A 21,116-nucleotide genomic window follows, 5' to 3' on the forward strand; every position below is an offset into this window, starting at 1 on the left:
CCTCCCGAGTAGCTGGGACTACAGGCGCCCGCCACCTCACCCGACTAGTTTTTTGTATCTTATAGTAGAGACGGGGTTTCACCGTATTTAGCCAGGCTGGTCTCGATCTCCTGACCTTGTGATCCGCCCGTCTCGGCCTCCCAAAGTGCTGGGATTACAGGCTTGAGCCACCGCGCCCGGCCTAGAAAAGAGAACTTCTATGCACTGTTCGTGGAAAGGTAAATTAGTAAAGCCATTATGGAAAATGATGTGGAGATTTCTCAAAAAATCTAAAAATGGAACTACCATATATTCTTACAATCCTACTACTGGTTATTTATCCAAATACTGTTGGGTATTTATCCAATCAATACTACTGATTAAGGAAATCAGTACATCAAGGGAATAACTGAATTCCTACCTTTAATGCAACATTATTCACAATAGCAAAGATATGGAATTGATCTAAGTGTTCATCAGTGAATGAATGGATTTTAAAAAGTGTCATATTTACACAATAGAATACTATACAGCAATAAAAAGGAATGAAATCCTGTCATGTACAACAGCATGGCTAAAACTGGAGGACAACATATTAAGTGAAATAAACCAGGCACAGAAAGACAGACATTAAATGTTCTTATTAATATACAGGAATTAAAAGAATTGATTTCATAGAGATAGAGAGTAGAATAATAGTTACCAGAGGTGGAGAAAGATGTGTGTCAGCAGCAGGTAGGAGGCGGGATGGGAGAGGTTGGTTAAGGCGTACAACATACTCTTAGATAAAAAGAATAACATATATCTTTCTCTATATCGATATATATAGAACTATATATAAAAACATATATGTTATATCTCCCTATATCTTTATATATATCAATATAGAGATATATATAGATAAAGGTATATACATATATACATAGGTACATATATCTCTATATAGATATACAGATATAGATATTATATACCTATATAGATCTAGATCTATATTACATATATATAATCTATACATATAGACATACACACACACACACAGATATATTAGCAGATATATAAGTATCCCTCCTCCAAGGCCTAAAAGATTTATTACCTCAGGGCAGAGTGAGGATAAATGTTAAATGTTCTCTTCAGGCTTTTTAGATAGAGGAGTTGCTTTTCTAAAATTTATTTTTGTTTTTTTTGGACGTGCACCTCAGTATCCCAAAACCAGTTTTTTTCTTTTCTTTTCTTTTCTTTTTTTTTTTTTGAGACGGAATCTTGCCCTGTCACCCAGGCTGGAGTGCAGTGGTGCAATCACGGCTCACTGCAACCTCCGCCTCCTGAGTTCAAGCAATTCTCCTGCCTCAGCCTCCCGAGTAGCTGGGATTACAGGCACCCGCCACCACTCCTGACTAATTATTGTATTTTTAATAGAGACAAGGTTTCACCATGTTGACCAGGCTGAACTCCTGACCTCAGGTAATCTGCCTGCCTTGGCTTCCCAAAGTGACGGGATTATAGACGTGAGCCACTGTGCCAGGACCCAAACCAGGATTTTCACTTAGCATAACACATGACGTACTAAATAGTTATAGAAAATTTTTATATGTTCCAACCACACTTTTTAAATATAATGTGGAATAAAATGGAATGAATAGACAGAAACATATCAAAATACTTTGCATGTGCTAAGGGTAATTGCTTTCTAAGGGAAAAAATACGTTCTGGATTGTGTGTGCCTGTGTGTGTGTGTGTGTGTGTGTGTGTGTGTGTACTGGTTCATGATATTATTTGGGGTTGAGGTTAAAAAAATGGCAAGAAAAGACAGTTTGAAAGCTTTTACTCTACATACATTTTATTGAAGGGAAACAGGAAGAAGAGGGAAATTCTCCTCTTCTGGTCAAAGGAAAGTAAGAAAAAAGAGGAGAAGGCTTGTGAGATTTCCTCACACCTTTTCTAAGTAAAGTGGTCTTCATCAGCATTGAAGTGGGAGTCCTCAGCATTCTCCTGCACCTATCAAGAATCAAGGCACTGCTGCCTTGATTCTTCTCTAGGACATCTCGGGCTACTTCACCTCTATCTGGAAAGCAGCCTCATCGAAGTTAACTTGGGTGGAGGAGTCCTTCAAGTCTAGTTTTCCTTGTTCTTTCTGGTTCCCTGAGAGAGGGAATAATATGTCATCTATGTTTTAAAAAGCGTTATTCCACTGAGCTCTCAAGATATTTTCCTGAAGTATGTTTTACAGATGCAGAAACTCAAGTGCTACCGATTTGTCTAAGCTAGGCAAGTGCGATTCCATAATGATTTAAAAGAAAATTTCCTAAAGACAAGGAACTGGGATAAAGACCCTAGTTATTTGGTCTTAGCCAAATAACTTGTATGTAGACTCTCAATTAAGGTACAAAATGAGCTCTTATATTCTTTTCCTAGGAATGCTGTAACAAGTACCTCAAACTGGGTGGCTTAAAACAGAAATATTTTTATCTTACAGTTCTGGAGGCCGGAAGTATTCAGTCAGGATATCAGCAGGACCATGCTCTCTCTGGAGGATCTAGGGAGACTGTGTTCTATGCCTTTCTTTCAGCCTCTGGTGTTGTTGGCAATCCTTGACATTCCTGAACTTGTCAATACATCACTCCAATCTCTGACTCCATTGTCACATGGCGTCCTCCCCTGTGTGTGTGTCTTTTGCTGTGCTTTACTAGAACATGTTGATTCCCATCTGTTTCCTTGCTCTGCTAAGCAACAAACCTTGAAAATGAAAATTAAAAAAGACATCAGTCATATTGGATTAAGGACCCATGCTACTCCAATATGACCTCATCTTAACTAATTTCATCTGTTATGACCGTTTTCCAAATCAGGTCACATTCTGAGATTCTGAGAAGGATGTGAATTTTGGGGGGACAGTAAGTATACTATCTAGTACAGCTCCCTTTGCCACATTTCTTCTTCCTGTATCTATCTTGTCATGTTCTTGCTTGTTGACCTACATCAGGTACCTCAGCTGCACAGGTTTATTTGGCTGGTCTTATTTTCTTTACCCTTCCAGTTTGATGACACACACGGGGATACCTGCCTCTCCAAACTCCTAACAATCAATTTCCTGCCTACAGGTTTTTTCCCCCCTTCCTCAAGGTACTTCTTTTCATTGATTCTTCTGAAATCCTCCTACTCTAGCCCTGAATTTCTGTGGATCTCCTCCTGACCTTACAAAAAGATGTTTTGCCTTTCTAGGTCACCCCAGATAGGCAGGTTCTGGTCCTACCACCTTACTAACTTATTTATAGAGGGTTGGGCAGTGCAGCTATAAATTAAAAATATCTTATATTCAATTTGTTTCTGATTCCCTGTAATTCTTACTGCTCTATGGTTTCACGTTTATTGAAGTCGAGCATCCCTTCAGGGAAAGGGCAAAAGCCAAGGGAAGAAAAAAATGTGTCAGAGTAGATATTTGAGAGAAAAAGGTTTTTTAGGGGAACTCCCAGACCTAAGCTTTAAATTATTACGTTCTAGCTCAGAGGATTCAGACCACGGCAGTCTATTGTAAACCAGTGAGTAGGGAGAATGCAAGATTGAAATGAGGTCTGTTTTTCCCTATACAAGGAAGGTAAAAACTCCCCTGGTGGGAGGGTTGGGGGACAATGGAGGAACAGAGAGAGAGAGAAAGAGAGACAAAAGACAGCAAAGTTGGCATAGGTATATGCATGTCCCTTACACTTTAAACATTCTGTGGCATAGAAAGTCTTTTTTCAAATCTTGCATTAACTCTGATGGAAATGCATCACAGAGTACACATTAGAAAATATACAAAGGAGTAGAAATGTCAACATGGTATATCCAGGTACAGAGAATGAAGAGTGGGGCCATTTGGTTTCCCAATATGAGTGATGTGCAAGAGCTCCAGAACTTCTTGATGGCCTCAGAGGAGAATGGGAAACGCTTCCATGGCTGGAGATCTGGGAAAAGCCTGATGTTTGGAAGAGGAGGGAGCTACGTCCTTTGTACTCAAAGCCAGTGGGCAAAGATATGAGCTGTGGGTGTAGCAGGGTAAGTGGCAGACACTCATAGATCAAGTGGAGGCCAGCAATATTGGACAAAAAAGGACATCCTTCCCAATTGTCAGGACATGGGAAGAGGACAAGGAGAAGACTGTGTGAGAGTAACCCAGAAAAACTGGGTAATTACATAAAGGAGACTAAGTTGTAAACCCAGAAGATAGTTTCTCTGATGTCCAAACATTAGCTGATATGAGTAGCTCATTAGCAGACTGAGTTTAATTATGGAGGATGTTAAAAGTTACATTTCTATAAATATCTGTTGTGATGGCAAATTTCAAGCCTATCATCTGGTTAAGACGCAAATATTCTTTATTTCCTAGTACATGCACATCTGTAAATTGCTCCAAATACAGAATCTTGGAAAAACTTTTCAACTCTCTTCTAGTCCTTTATATCTTATCTGTGGGTTAATCAGATCATCTCTTTGTCAGAAACAATAGACGTTTTAATATTTACATCACAAAATTTCTAATCTAACTTTGACATTTATCTTTAATCTGGTCTATTGGCAATCTAAACATGTATGCATTGCTTCATACTAACATGCTTTTAAAAGACAGTAAACCAAGCATAGTGATGAACAGGAACTTCTTCACATTAATATTTAAGCTGTCGAGTTCTCCAAGGATACATCCAGGGATGTGGCACTTTCAAAAATAATCTTGAAGCAGAATTGCACTCTCAAATTTTCATGTTTCCAGAAGATATTAAGTGATGCCTAATACTAAACTGCCAAACCATTACAGCTAAACTGTGGAAAGACTTCAGAATTCGATGTGACTGGACAGAAATGGGGCACATGAAGTTTGAATGAAAGAAAGTAAAGTAATGCTTTTAGAGAAAAACATGTCATCATACTTATAAAACTAAACGTTCTAAGCTGTCAGTTCATCCCCAAATGGAAATTACTCAAGTTATTACCCCCATATATTAATGCCCTTTAACTAAAAATACTATCAATAAATATATTGAGTAAGAATAATATATTTCTTGACCACTATATGCTGGGTGATGAGTATATCTTACATGTATTATTTTATTTAAAATTCTAGGTTTTTTTGCTCTTTTCCTTTTACGGGATAAGGGGAATGTCAAGGTCATACTGACGTCAACGATCCAGCCTAGGGCAGTCTGTTGTCAAAGCTCAGACATTTACCTACTATGTCACACTGCCCTGCACTGAACATCTTCTACTCTGGAACAAATCAGCCTTGTGTCTGTTCCTGAAATAGTGTCAGAATTATAATAAGAGTTCAAGGTAGACATGCCAGAATAAGAATAAATCTAGGGCAGGGCTACTAAAATTACCCAGGATATGGTATCTAAGGGTAGTCTTTTAAAAAATAATTATAGGTTCAAGATACAAATTGTATAGAAATCATGAGTGGTACACAAAATCCTGAAAGTTGAAATTAGGGACTAGCATGTCTGGCTTGAAAAAGGGATGGCATTTACCAAACAAGTAAAAACTCACAGAAATGTGCTGCTACTTTAAGCTGAAGATAGAATAGTCTAGAATACCAAGACCCTTGCCTCATGCTTTCTGCCTCTCCTTCTTCTTTTCCTAGCTAGATACTCTTCACTGGCAGCCACAAAATATCTGAGACCTCAGCCCCACCATCTGGTTACAAATTATCTTGGCATCCTCTCACGGTATCCAAATATACAGCCTTTCCTGGGTACCTCCTTTTCTATTTGCACCCCGGATTTGCTATCTCCAGGGATTGTTCTTTGGGTATTTTGTTGCTTCCTCAAGTTGAATATCTCTCCTGGACCTTTCTCAGTCCATACAGTGGGGATCTGGGACTTGACCTGCCTCCTTATTTCTAATATTAGAATTAACCATTCTTATTCCTCTTTTTGTTCTCACTAAAGCCCTCTTGAGAGATAATTCTGTTTCCCTAAATGAAATCATTGTCTCATACCTAACAGCAGTATCTGGGTCCCACTGCTTAGGAGCAACTGCCCCCTATCTGCCTGAAATAACCAGCACCTGGAATCTCCAATGCTGTTCTGCGCCTCATGGCTTTACTATCATCTGAAACAGCCAGGTCTATGTGATGCTTCTTAGACTTCTAAGCTTGCATGCTGGAAGCTATTGCTAAGTAGAAAGAAACAGGTGAACAGGGATTTGGCTAGAAATAATTTACCATCACCACTGAGGATTTTCACATTCTTGTTTGGCAATAGTGTGTATGGGAGTTTGTGTGACTTAAAGGGCCGGCAGGGAAAATGGAAGTTGATGTAAACAACAAACAGGGCCTGAGATTTGTGTTCTGGGAAGAGGCTAAATTGGAAAGAAAGACAGATTTGTCCCCATTGTTCTGAATTTGCCTCACTCAACTGTATCTCTGGAGACAGCAGTTTTTCTTACTTCTGTCCCACTACCTTGGTTGGGTCTTGTGCCAACCTGTGACTCTTTCCATGACAATGCCTCCTCCAAGCTATGGAGGTTGGAACATCAAGCTCATATTGGAGAATGGAGACATAAATTTTAAATAAAATTATAGTCAATAAAATGATAACAGGTTATGATGACAGTTTATGTGGGATTTTTATGCTCTATGCAACATCCATATTCACTGTGAAAAATCCAAGAAACTGGTGATCTCTGAAATTATTTACACTACTCCTGTAGAAAACTGTTCTAATGGGCGATATAAAGTTTGCTGGGCCAGATTTCATAGTAGTCTCTGGGCCTGCCTTCTATAGCTTTTCCCTTCTCTCTGATAAAGCATCTCTTGCCTGTCCTTAAGCTTCAGCTCAGGCTCACCACCTGGAGGCCTTCATTAGCCAGTGCTAAGGTGTGGTTATATATATTATGTCTGGCTGGTCAGTGCAGCCTGAAGAATGTTGAATTTCAAGAAGCAAAAAAATGTCATTTGATTGAATTGGCAATTATTTCCATAAGTAATCTATGAAGCATTTTCACAGGAACTGAAAACCCATATTAAATCCAGTGCATTAAAAAAACTGTTATATAAGCCATTTAATGATTGCATGTAAAATTTGCCACTTTGTGCCCTAGGACTTTGTTTATTTGCAGCACTTACAGTGTCAGTAGAAGTAATGGTGCATATGTTGACCAATGCATTCTGTTCACCAGATTGTGTGCTTCTTGAAGGAAGGAAATATGTCTTATAAAATCTTTAAGTGTACAACAGTCTAGGATAAGGCCCAGCAAAGAGTAGCTGCATCTAGCTATTTCCTCATTTTTAATTTAAACTACAACTGGAATTGTAAATTGAGTGGGTTCTCTAAGTTCTCTCCAAGTTCCAAAGATTTCACTCAGGCATTGCTGAGGGCTCACTGGGTGCATGTTCCTTCCTCTGCAGAGATGAGCATTATATGGAAAAGAAAGGTCCTGGGCTCCTAAGGCTCTGTTCAAATGTTGAAGGTTAAGAAGAGTAATCTCCATACTCAGTCTGGGCTCTCCTAAAATGATACACTGACGTTTGGGGATGACAAAGTATCCCAATCTATAGTTCTTCACACACTCAAAGATCCTATGATTCCATAACTACGTGTTTAAAAGTACAGTACAAATATGGGGGTGAAGTACTACTTCAGAACATGATAAGCTGAAATCAGGAAGAGCCTCATGGACAAGATACATTATGAGCTTTGATCTGAGAAAGGAGGTGCAGTTTATTGCCCCATGAAGCTACCGTGCTGCAAGTGTACAGGAATGATCTACCCACAAAAGGCAGATTTCTAAAATCATGAGACAATTTTTATGCCACAGGTGACCAGTAAGTGAGCATCACTCATTTTTCTTCAGAAATCGCACACACTGAGTTTATTTATAGCATGACGCTTAATACCATCTAGTGAAAGTGGAATTTCATAAATAACGGGTTCTCAACACTGTGTGAATGATCCTCTGGGGGACCCTCTCAAAATGTTTGGTTTCTCATATCTTGTAAACCCAGAGGGTAAGCACCAAATCGCACTCTATAAAAAATAATATGCACCATTCATTTAAGTGAGGAAAAGGACCTTGGGGGAAAGACTAGGGACTAAGCATTTTCTAGTGCTTAGGGTCCCCTGCCCCCAGCAGAAGTACAGCATGGGGAGAGGGACCTGCAGTGTCTTCTACTAGTCTATTATGGGAGCAGATAAATGAATACTGTGCTCCAGATTTCCCATAGCAATTACTTTTGTAACACATGTACAAATGCGCGTTTTAAACCATTCCAATCACTTCCTACCCATATGCTGTTTGAATAGTGAAGAATATTTTCAACAAAGTGGACTGCATACAGGAAACATTATTATCTTGGTTACAGAAAAAAATCAACCACTACTATATTCCTAGATGTTCCCTATTAATTTTTAGCGGAGTATTTCCACACTTGTTGCAATGTAAATTAAAGATGCTTTAGATTTTCTAATCCTTTTGTACCTGTAAGTTTTTAAAACCCCTTAAACATTACAGCTACCTCTGCCCCAACAAAAGAGCCTGTCTTTCACACAAGGAAAAGATTTTCCAAGCAGTTAACTTTAGTAGGAGACACTGCATATAAAATAAACTAATCTCTGAACTCCTAGTGTGCCTTCCCCCAGAGCCTTCATCTACTGTGATGACCATACTTCCTTTAAAGAAGACAAAAATAGAGAAGAAACGTTGCCACTTCCAAATGCTGTGGCCTGTTCTGCCCTCTAGTCAAGCATAACGGATCCTGGAAGACCTTGGGCGGCGGAGAGGAGATAGCGTGTCATGTAATTACCCCGGGTGTAAGGTGGGTAGCTGGCCCTTCGGCGTGCAAACGCAGACGGCGGCATCAGAAATACATAACCGGCACTAGCCGCCGCGGAGCTCCCCAAGAGGCGAGGGAGCCCTTCGGCGGGGGAGGTTGGAGGCCTGATACCGCCGGCCTCGCGGAGCCTTTCGGCGTTGTCCATACTGATGAGCTGGGCTGACACAGGAAGGCAGAGCAAAGGAGGGGCAGAGGAGGCGCGGAGGCTGGCGGCAGAGCCGCGCACCCGGCTTTGACGTCGCCCGGCTGCGGCTAGCAGCTCGCGCTCTCAGCACGTAGCGCACAACGTGACCACACACAGCCTTCCTCCCCGGCAGCCCAGCAGCCCGGCAGCCCGGCAGCCGGTCCGCCTGCGCTCCGCGCTCGCCGCTTCGCCCTCCTCCTCTTCCTCCTTCTCCTTTTCCTCCTCCCTCCTTTCGCCTCCGCGGCGCGCATCTCCGCGCACACCCAGGGATCCCGGCCGGCGTCTAGCCCCGGGCGCCCAGCAGCCCAGCCAGGGCACCTCTGCCGCAGCAGCGGCCCGAGCGGACGCCACGCAGCCGGGTGCCCTCCGCAGGCGGCCGCTCCCGCGTTCACCTCTGGATGCCACCACTACGTTAGCTCAAGCGGGGAACCCCTTCTGCGGCTCCCTCCTCTAAACTCCCGCCTGTCCCGACCGCCCCCACCCCCTCCACCTGGCGGGGGCGGCGCGGAAGCGAAGAGGACGCGCGCAGTGCCGGTGGGCACGCGTAGACGTGTGCGGATCGGGTATTTGCTTGGCATTCTCCCTCTCTTGCAAGTGGCGGTGCCTGGACTCTGCTTTCGGCTCCGGGAATTGGTGCGGCCGGCCAGAGCACCTCTACGCTGGCGGGGCGCTAAAGGCTATTTTGGAGACCAGTGGCGGTGGCGGCGGCGGCAGTGGCTGGTGTGCCCAAGCGAGCTCCAGACGCACACTCCGCTCCCTGTTGGACCCTTTCCTCCTCCTTCTTCCCTCTCCTCCCTTCCCTCTTCCCCACCCCCGTTCCCCTAGCCCCACTCCTCCTCTTCCTCCTCCTCCTCTTCCTCCTCTCCCCGTTCGGCGATGCGAGTCTGTATCGTGTAACAGGATTGGCGTTGCAATGGCAACTGATGGAATGGGGGAAGGCAAGACAGCAGGGCTGGGGGCTTCGGACTGCGGGCGGGCGGGCCGCTGTCGCCGCTTGACGCCCCTCCGGGGACCTTCGCGAGTTACTTTGTAAAGGCGAACCCAGGCAAGAGAGCCCTGCTCGGTGTCCCGGGTCAGAGGCCACTTCCTGCTCCTCGGCTGTCCAAGCCAGGCTCCCACCGCGCGGCACCCCCGGCCCCCTGCCCGCGCCCGCCGCCAGCCCAGCGCGCCGCCGCCGCCGCCGCTGCGGAGACTCGAGCCCGCTTCCCTGAAGAACACTTCGCCTCGCAGCTCCCCTTCCCATCACCGCCCCCTGCTCCTCCCCGGCGTCTGCGATTTTCCCAGGCACCCGGTGTGAGTGCGGCGTGCGTGTGAGTGTGTCAGGGTTTTGTGTTGTGGGAGAGTGTGTGAGTGTGTGTGAGTGTGTGTGTGCATGAGTGTCTGGAGTGCGGGGCTCCTGCGCTCCGCTCGCGGCCGCCGCCGGGGAAGGACAGACGGACGGCGCTTCCTCCTTCGGCGAGCGGTTCCCGGGCACCTCGGCTCGGCCCGGGCGCGAGTGGAGCGCGCCTGGCTGGCCGCCGGCCTCCGGAAGGTCCCGCTGCGTCCCCCCTGGGCTGGATATGTTCATGTTCACGTGAAGATGGATTTACTGTACGGTCTCGTGTGGCTGCTGACAGTCCTCCTGGAGGGGATCTCTGGCCAAGGAGTGTACGGTGAGTGGAATCGCGACGCTATCGTGACCTTGTGATTCTTAGGCAAGATAGGCTGGTGAGCGAAAATGCACGACTCGCGCCGTTCTGGGGCCCCTCCCGGCGTGGCATTTGATTTACACTTCATCACGTTATTGGGAGCGATAAGGAGGCAGCGAGCGCGCTGCGGATTGGGCTGCGAGCCGCTCCCCCGGCGCCTGGGCTCCGGCTCGGAGTTGGGTCTAGCCGGCAGCAACGCACTCGTGCGAACGAGTGGCTTTGCACTTGATTTATCCCCGCGGGGAATCCGAGCTCCAGCAGTCTTTGATTTAATAATGGTTTGGCTCCTTGCATGCCACGGTGTCGGTGCCGCCGTTTCCCCCCACCCCTCCAGGGAAGCTTCCAGTGTGACCCCGTGAGTCTCCCCACCCCTCTCCGCCCCACGCCGCCTCCTCCTCTCCACCTTTTCCTTTTTCTGTGAATGCCTACATGCCTTGATTTTCCGGCTCAGGAAGTGGGGTGACAGTTGAGTTGCGTTCTGCACCAGCCGTTGCCATGAGCACTGACTTGGGGAGGGGAAAATAGCAGACAAGATTCTCGGTGCCAGACACAATTAAGGGACATGTTTGTGTGAATGGATGAACAAATGCATGAATGAACGGACTGCTAAGTCCGCGCGTTTGGGTTCCAGGGCAGGACACCAGCTCGCTGCAGCGGGAACACAATCTCATCTCCCTTCTGGAAAACCCAGATTTAGGTTTAGGAACTAGAGAAGGGCAAGCTTGTTAATTAGGAGGTTTTGAAGTCCTCAAAAGCAAATTCAGGTTCTTTTGCCTGTCAGCAGTTGGCACCCTTAGCTTTCGGGATTGAAACACACACATGCACACACACACACACACACACACACACATACATATATATCCAGGTCATGTTTATAGTGGACTAAAATGTAAGTCTTTTCTTGGGACAAGCAGGTGGTGCCCAAAAAATAACTTCCGTGTTTTTGAGGTCTGGTGGGAGGTTAGAGGTGCACCCCTTGAGAGGACATCAAGCCAAGACCCACCCACAGCCAATCCCACCCCTCGCCCCTGAGTTAGTGTCCGCAGAATGTGTGCTGAAAATCCAGGCCACTTGCCCTTGGTTTCGCTTAGGTGTTTGGACTCTGGTGCTGCAGGACTAAGTCAATGGCTGACCCAGAGCAAAAAGGAATGAATATTTGTGGAAGTGTCAGAGCTTTCCCTGCAGACCCTAGAACTGACTGCAAAGTGGACACAGGTGCCAGTGAATCCTGAGTCCTCAAACTCTCTGGGAACGGAGTGCACAGTGGGTGGGTGTTTGGGGATGAATGCCACAGACCCAGCCTTTACTCTGTCCACTGTGTTCTGTCCAGGGCTGAACAGTGCTGAGGTGAGCTCTGGTACCCACTGCACTCCATCTGCTCCTCCCCTTTCCTGTGTTTCTAGCTCCCTTCTTGGCTTCCAAGAAACCTTCACTTTTTCCCATCTCTAAGGATCGGATGTCCCCTCTCCCAACCCCTCCTTCCCAAATGAAAGACAACTGTCTGGTGGTGGTGGTGGCTGTGGTAAGGGGGGGGAAGTGTGTATGAGGGAGATGCTGAGTCTCTTGGCAGACCTCAAGGTTTGACTGAGAACAGGAGGTGGGGCCTGAAAAGAGTAGGAATTAACTTAGTGCTTTTGTGACTATCCTGGACCCCGGTGCCCTCTGAACGGCTGAGAAAAATGGGGATTCTAGCGATGGGGGCATGCTGGAGATAAAGCTTTCTCAAAGGGCTGTTCCTTAGGATGGGAGAGTCTGAATTCTTCTCATCCCATGCCCAACTCTGTGTTCCTCTCTCATTGATTCAGATCATCTTAGCTAAAAGGAATTTTTTTGTTCTGGTGTGTTTTTCAGATTTGTGTATATGCATGTGTGAAGGTATGTGTGTGTGACGGGGTGATGAGAAGTGAGAAAGGTTGGGGGCATGGGGAGACAGTGGGACATGCTGAAAACTATCTAGATCGGAAGGGCATGGTTCCATTTTCCTGTCACTTTTTGTCATTCAGATTATTTGTCCTGGCAAGTCTCAGATTGGGTAGTGGAAAAGGGTAAGATCTGGTAGTGAAGACAAATAGGAAACAATAGCATTAAAATAATTCTGTGTTTATGTCTGTTAACAATAAACAAGGAGGCAGTTCCACTACTGAGCTGATGATTGTGATGAAGGTGGGGGTCTTTTTCATTTAGTTTTGTTTTTATATTGATGTGGTTATTACTCATGTAGCTAGGAATAGAATTGCTTTTGTGTGAAAAATATTAATCAGTATTCCTGGCCATTATAAATGTCACAGCTATGAGATGGGTTACAAATTATATATTACTTTTCAGATATGTGTTACCTGTCACAGAAGTTAGGTTCTCAAAGGAGATTAGGCCCCTAGTCTTCAGCATTAGCATCGTCCTGGAACTTGTTTGAAGTGCACGTTTTCGGGCCCCTCTGAGACTTTCTAAATTAGGAACTCAAGAGTGTAGGGCCCAGTGGTTTGTGTTCATCACCTCAAGTGATGATTACAGTGGACACTGAAGTTGAGAAACACTGACATAGACTTACAGTTTCATTGCTTTGATTTTGTAAATAATGAACTTTCTTAACCTAAAGTAGTTTTATTTTCATTTGTGGAAGCATTTATAAGGAAGAGAACATTTTAAAAATTTATCTAAAAAAGGAATCAATTGTAAAGGACATAGACATAAGATTTAGTGTAAGGTTAAAAAGTGTGCTTTGAACATTTTATATGAATAACTTTGAGAATGATTAATTTAAAAGGCAGGGTTATTATAAACAGAAGCTTCAAAAGCCTAGATAGGAACTTTGCTAGCATAAAAATCTGTCTTCCTTTATTTGCCTATATTTGCTACATGTAAAGCCATTCATACTACACACAAACTAATATTTCTCAATAGTGTTTTCTAGTAGCGTGGTTCAAGAGGAAACACAAATGATTTTCTAGGTTACTCAAGCAAAAATGACTTCATTGTAGCCTAAAATTGTTTACATGATTTAGAACTGTGTTATTATAAACTTTATTCCCTGGAATAGCTAGGGTATCCCTTTTCTTCTCTACTTCCTCACTGAAAAACTCTGAACATGAAATTCAGATTCTATTTTCTAGTGAATTGAGAATATTTGTTGTAACACATGGATAATTTTCTCTCAAGTATTTTAATCTTCTTCCTGTTATGCCCAATCTGTTTGACAACCATGTGCAATACTTAAGTATAAAAGTTTCTGCTATAGACCTAGGAACTTACTGTCATTTATCTTGGAATATTGCTTAGCAAACTAACTGCACAATAGCTAAGATTTATATATGGTATCAGAGTTGGATGACGGAGATTATCTATTAACTGCCTACCTTCCGCCACCAATTCCGTCCTATAAATTTTTTTGTAAGTGTCCTATAAACTTTTTTGTTTGTACTTTATATTTTTTTACATTTTTGATATCAGATATAACATTACAGTAATATGGATTATTTGAAAATATTTCTGAAGGAAAGATTGCAAGAAAACCTCTTCATAATAGAATAGCACAAAAAAAAATCGTATGAGCTAACCATGGCAATTTTAATGGATAATACCCACTTGACATATATATATGGCAATATGAATCTGTGTATTTAAAAATTTTTACTTTGTTAAGCTATAGATTTTTGCTTAGTGGATTTTAAAAAGCTATTTATATTAAAATAATTCTCCCAATTACTCTTGGAATGTTAAAGTTTTGTTTGAATTTTCCTTTTAGCTTCATTAAACACCACTGGATAACAAAAAGTCATTAAATGAACTGGTATCTGGTTTTCATATTATTAATTTTGTTGCACTCACATTTCATTAGATTTAGGATAACTGATTGACATGGCCTTAAGAATTGGAATGTAAAACCTAGCTATCTGTATGCTTATTGAAATACCTAGAGCTAAGTGATCCAACACATTTTCTTAGTTTTGAAAGTTTTCTTTGTAAGTCGTTCTATGGTAGTAAGTCATTTGGGTTAACTGTTTTTTTAGAGATCCTACTGATAATGACATCATATCAAAAATTGTATCTCCTGTAAACTTATCAGCTGACTTGCTAAAGAAAGAAAAATTATTCTGTTGAATTCTGTAATTTTGCTTCTGGTCATCATGCCTTTAATTGCTAAGAAAGTTATTAAACATTATGAATGCATCAGCACAGACAAATCCCCACTACAAACAAAAAACAAAATACAATTCCAAGTCTGAATAGTTTTATTGGGAACCAAATCAAAAGATGATTTGGAGTCCTGAAATGGTTAATTCACTGTCCAAAAGTAGCTTTCAGAGTGCATTAAAAGTAATAAATAGAGTAAGCTTAAGAAACATGTGAGTATGACAAATTAGCAAGCTATATTAACTCAATTCAGGTAATATCAGTAAATCTCATACAATTTAAGAATGACACCCCAGGCAGTAGCTGGAGAGAAATGGCTTGGTGGAATTAAGAACAAGGGCATAAGTGATACGAGGCGGCTCTGGAAGATATTTCAGACGGTAGTTTAGTGGGTTGAATTTGGATGGATAGGAAGGAATAAAAATGACATGGACGGTCGGTTGGCCATTACATTCAGTTTCAGGATGTTGCCATTCTTATAGCAAAGTACGTTATCTCGGCGTATGTTGATTATGATTTTTGTTCAGATTGGGTTTGGAGAGGCCCTGTGATGAGATACTGCCTTTGACTAAACCATATTTAGGGTGTTAGTCTGTAGGAAAAGAGGAAGAGATTATTTTAATAAATGCTGTTTAAAAATCAATGTGAAGCTCTATTATATAGCATCAGCTCAAACCTGTTTCTCCTCTTCTCACTCCATTGTCCCTACAAACTCATGCACATTTTTATATTGTCATCACCTTGGCCACGATCACGAAAGAAAAGTGACTGGACTGTTCGTTGTATCTTGGGATCATTTTTGCCCATTCAAAAATTGTCCTTGTTGGTCATATTACTGAGATTTCACATGCAAAATGGGCAGATTATTTTATATAGTGTTACTTGCTCTTGTCCTATATTTCCCTGGGAAAGCCCCTAAGTGGATTAATAAATATTTTAGATTGAGCAGGTTGAGCCTAACTTATTTTACAATGAATAAGTCAGTTAGGGTGCCAGAGTTTAGACAATTAAGAGGCAGAGATAAAAGTTTAGAGATGAAATAATTCTGGTGAATAGATGTCACAAGAGAAATTCTAGGAAGGCATTTTTCAAGATCTTGATTTCTTTGCTTAATTTTATTATCTTTGGTTATGCTTCTTTATACTTATATTTTACCAATATTTTTATTTTTGTTTTATAGTTGTAAAACACCTTAAACCCTGCTGGAGAAGAAGGGTACAAATAAACTTTTCTGAAAGGAAGTGCTCTGTATTTTTTTAAAACTTACTATTTTAATGTAACTGCATTAGGGCTCATGGGGATGGGATTAGAGCATAAGCCTGTGAATTCAATTATATTTTATTAAGACATTGTCAGGAACCATGGTTTGGGGTTGTATTCCAGGTATAGAGGTGATTCATCACTCATATTCTCTGACTTGGTCCCCATGCTTTGAGAAGAGTCTTGCAAGGGTTGGGCTCCAGGTTTGTAATCTGCGAAGGCAACAGCAAACAGCCAGATACAACATCCTACTCTGGGAACTGAGCTCGAGAGCTTGTGCGCTTTGGTAGCTCAGATTAACTAAGGGAATGTGCTGTCATCTCAGTTAAACAAGAGGAGGTCTTCCTTAGGCTCCCTTTTGGCTGTTTTGGAAGGATATGCAAAGTATATTGCATACATTGGAAGTATGAATAGAGTGAACATTTTTAGTTTCTTTGTAATTGACAGTAACTTAATGGTCCCACAAAATAACTTTTGTTTCTTTGCTTTAGTGACTGTGAGTGTAAACACTATATTACTTAGAGCAAACAATAAAATATTGCATTCATAGAAAACTATATCCTATCTTTATTTTCAAATCCAATTAACAGTCTTTTGGCCCTGTAAAATCATAAAGCTGGAAGTGAGAAGAGACTTTAAGATATCATTAAATCATCTCACTAATTCAAGACACAGTGATTTTACCATTATATCAGGCAAATGGAGGTCCTACATTGTTTGTGAAACTTGTTTTCTCCAGGGTTCAGTCGTATTCATTAGATGGATTTGTTTTTCACAAACTACTAAAATCTCTTATTAAAATAATCTGTTATTAAAATAATGGGGCATGTACTTTGTTATTTCCATTTTATATCAGTGCAATTCCATTTTCTTTTCTAACTATACCACCTTGCACTGATCCCATTTCAGCTTTTCTGTATCAGTTTCTTGCTACTTTTCCAAGACACTATGCCATTTCTAATCTTATATTTTTAAACACTATTTCTTTTCCTGTTGATTTCATTGATTGACTTGAGTAAGATCTACGCTTTCTGTTTCAACATCCAAATCATATATTCTCTAGGAATTACAGAATAGGATTTCAACCATTATAAACACATTTTTGGCTATTACACATTTACTACAAAGTTATTTAAATACATACTATGGTATGATGAAAGGCATTAGAAATTATGATGTAACTTACTCTTTCTGTCTCTACAACTTTGCATAAACAGGAACCTCAGTTTCCTGCTGTTCCTGCTCAAGTCTATATTAAGGACTGTTGTGTGGCTGATATTTGGGGTCATATATATGACATGTGTCAGTATCTTCAAGCAGTATATTTTTTGTCTTGTTTTGTTGTAATGTGAATGGTGGAAATAAAAATAATCAAGTGATCCTGTAGAAGGGGAAACATGTCTTCCTGAAAGAGGAAGGGTTTGTTCACAGCTAGGCGTCTCAAAGTCTTAATGGACAGCACAAAAGGCAGCTGAGATCTGAAGGAGGTGAGTAGGAAGTAAAGGCTTTTAGAAAAATGTATCTACCCTTTAAATAATGGCCAAACAGCAAAAGCATATATTTTTATCTGAAGCCACTAGAACTTTGTTGTAGTGCATCAGAGTGAAAAGAAAAATGTCTGCTGCCTGCCCGAAGAAAGACCATCTTGAGGGAGATTTTTCTGGTGTCCTGAAAGGAAAGGGTGAGGGGATAAAGGGCTCTTAATAGGGCCTGTGGTCACTCTGAACCAGATTATTCTTCTTGCTGATGAATTGTGGGATTTGGGAACACAAGGAAAAGTTGGGTACAGATTGAGCATTGGAGCATTCTGTCTTTTACTCCTGAGTGTAACTGAGTTGGGTGTTTGCCTCACCTCTGCTGGACTCTTTACTAGGAAGGCTAGAAAATACTAGAGGAAGATGTGCTACTTTTCAGAAGTGGTGACCAGTGAGAATTCCCCACACAAACTCTAGGCTGATTTAAGTTCATTTCTCATAACTTCAGTCAACTAATTAATGTGTAACTGCTGTGGATGATGCATGTAGCTATGTAGTAAGGTCTGTAAAATCAAAGAGGTTATGCATTAATCCAGGAGATAAAAACAAATAGAAAAACAAATAAAATAAGGCTATGAGAAATACACAAATGTATGTACCTAGACCAGAGAGAGGAATTACATTTCCTATTGTGGTTGGAGAAAACTTGAAAAAGCTTGTAACAGGTAAGACTTGAAAGTGGGTTGACATAATATAGATAAAGAAGGAAGAAGGGGCATTTCTATAGCGTGGATTCTAGGTGGAGGAACAGTGGTGCAGAAAGAAAAGTAGTCCTGGAATGGGTATGTAATAAAGCCTCAGGAATTTCTTTAAAGTTTACCCCAACTAGAAAGATGTATCTGTCCTTTAACCTATGTGATCATACAATTCTATTGTATGATACTGTGGAACTTGCTCAGATATATATGTCCATCAAGATTCTGAAGTGGTGTGTGTTAAATGTGCAAAGCTAACTGACCATTTCTTCAGAAGATAGGACAGTTATCTTTAAAGTTCCTGTGGGGGCAACTCCTCTTGGAGGTAAACTCAAAGACTTTTTAAAGTCTTTTTAGAGTGCTAAAAAGAAGTGCTGTTTAGCAGCAGCAGACTATGGGTCCAGAATGACTTAAAAAATCATTTTGTTCTTTACGCATGTACAGCCACTGAGATGAAGGCATTGCCCTTGTGAAAAGAGAGGTATATGCTTTCATTATTGTTTTTTATTATTGTGCCATGCAGCGTGATGTAGTTGAAAACTGTTGGGTAACTTGGGCTTTCTTCTTGTTCAGCTGCTGCTTTACTGTGTTACCTCAGGCAAAATTCTTAATCTCTATCCCTCAGTTTCCACATCTAATAAACTCTTAGGAGAGTGTGCTGATGAATAGGAGAAATGTAGATATTAGCAAGAATAAGAAAGTACGGCTGCCTTTTTTTTTTTTTTTTTTTTTTTTTTTTTGAGGCAGAGTCTCGCTCTGTTGCCCAGGCTGGAGTGCAGTGGTATGATCTTGGCTCACTGCAAGTTCCACCTCCCGAGTTCACGCCATTCTCCTGCCTCAGCCTCCCGAGTTCCTGGGACTACAGGTGCCCACCACCACGCCTGGCTAATTTGTTTTGTTTTGTTTTGTTTGTATTTTTTCAGTAGAGATGGGGTTTCATCGTGTTAGCCAGGATGGTCTCGATCTCCTAACCTCGTGATCCGCCCGCCTTGGCCTCCCAAAGTGCTGGGATTACAGGCGTGAGCCACCGCGCCCGGCCTGCATTTTTATATCTGGAGTAGAAGCGGGAAGGGAGCATGGAGAGTTTCCCTTCTGTTCTTAAAAATTTGCACTTAGATGCTCTAGCAATTGAACCTCATAATAGGACTGTCATTTAGTTTTTAGAGCAGAATAAGAAGCTAGGAGGTAACAGAGACCAAGTAATTTTTTTCTGGAAAAATATGTTCTGATTGTGTCAGTCTAGTGGAAAATGACAGAAATTGAGTATTTTTAAACACTGTATTATAAATATGTGCATGAAAATGTGATTTGATGTTGTATTTCGATGCATGTGTAGTTTATATTGTTCCTTATGCTGGTCTTCCTTTCTCAATCCACATAACCCAGGAGTTTCTCCTTCTTCTCCTTAATGGTGGTGGTTAGCAAGGAGCTGGCATCCCCCACTCATTTAAGGGCTCCAGAGAACATTAGTGCATCCTGAACCTTATGGTCATGGGTAAATTCATGCTTATATAAATCTATAAGTGTGTTCAAATACGTGTATCTATCTTGTTTTTGAATCAAGGAGCAAGAATATTCTTAATATTCTTCATTTCAATACTAATTGAAAAATAGGAGTATATAAAAGTCAGCCATCCAATTGGAAAAAAGTAACCTAGGGATATATTTATAAGAATACTTATAATTGGTAGTTAATACATAAAAACAGAAAATGAAGATAAACCATTAAATGGGGTCATCACACAATTACTGTGTAACATCTTCTAGTTTTGATCCAGAAGTAACCAGAATTGGTGTTTCCCACCCAATCACCTAATCATTTAAAACATCTTTAAATTAGAATTAACTGAAAAGGCTGAGTGGGACTTTACTCACCATTAAACTGTAACAGCCACATACCTAAGAAAGCATTTTATACATGATGCATTTTCGTTTTCTTTGGCAAACACTTTCTATTTTTGGAAGGTGGAAGGTAGTTCACCTCCATATTCTCTATTCATATAATTAACTAGATGGCTGTAATTGCTTAATTCAATTATTCTTCTCCATGTCTGAGTATTAACTCAATATTAGTCGAGTATATTGGTCGAGTATCTCTTTAACCAAATAGAAGGCAGTCTTTACTCAGGACTGTGAAAGACAACAAAAATTGTTAGTTGAGAAGATTTTTCCCATTATGTGAAATGAGCAGTATTGACTTTGCTAAACAAATCACCTTAAGCAAAGACACACAGTACTCTGTAATATGGACAGATATAACTCCCGAGTATTTCACAGTTGTCCGTCTAACTTGGTATCTTAGAATGAGTGAAGTTATTATCAAGAGTTGGCATAGTTAATGTTTTTATTTCAGTTCTGAACTTGTTCCTTGTTTTTCATGGGTTACTCTACATCGTTGTTGTGATTCTGTCTCATCCTTTGAGTAACTTACATTTTTCATTTGGTTCATGTTTCACACTGGTTTGTACCACCTGTGCAACAGAGATGCTATATTCATTTTGGAGTTTTAGGTCTTAGTCCCAATCAATCAAAGCTCAACCTTTGACTAATTTTTTTTCCTCCTTTGTTGTGCATAGATTCATCTAAATATAGTTGTCTAAGGAAGTGCAACGCTTTTCCATTATGACCATTCCCTACAATATTATAAACTACATAATGACATCATTACTGTGAAAATCGGGGTTTAGAAACCTCCCAGTCTTTCCCCAAGACAAGAATAACTCCCAGTGGACTGCAGCCTGAAATAATCTGTCTTGTTTCTCAGAGACTGCTTCTTCTCTGATTATTTCCTGTGCCTCACTATCAAACATCCCTCCAATTGCAGCAGCTGGGGTGGAAAGT

The 21,116-nt window shown here is 41.4% G+C and overlaps 1 protein-coding gene across 2 annotated transcripts in view; it reads left to right on the forward strand.

Moving 5' to 3' along the window:
* Positions 1 to 10,338: 10,338 nt before the first annotated feature.
* The window catches only part of MDGA2 (MAM domain containing glycosylphosphatidylinositol anchor 2), an 830,171-nt gene continuing 819,393 nt past the window's right edge, over positions 10,339 to 21,116 (forward strand). For both annotated transcript variants that reach the window (XR_007727541.1, XM_050798601.1), the window contains exon 1: positions 10,339 to 10,618. Coding sequence is in view for 1 of the 2 variants with exons in the window: in XM_050798601.1 (XP_050654558.1) it covers positions 10,339 to 10,618 (280 nt within the window). In the remaining variant the exon portion in view is untranslated. The remainder of the gene's footprint in view (positions 10,619 to 21,116) is intronic.

The sequence above is a fragment of the Macaca thibetana genome, chromosome 7, assembly GCF_024542745.1.
Source record: "Macaca thibetana thibetana isolate TM-01 chromosome 7, ASM2454274v1, whole genome shotgun sequence".
Lineage (NCBI taxonomy): Eukaryota > Metazoa > Chordata > Mammalia > Primates > Cercopithecidae > Macaca > Macaca thibetana.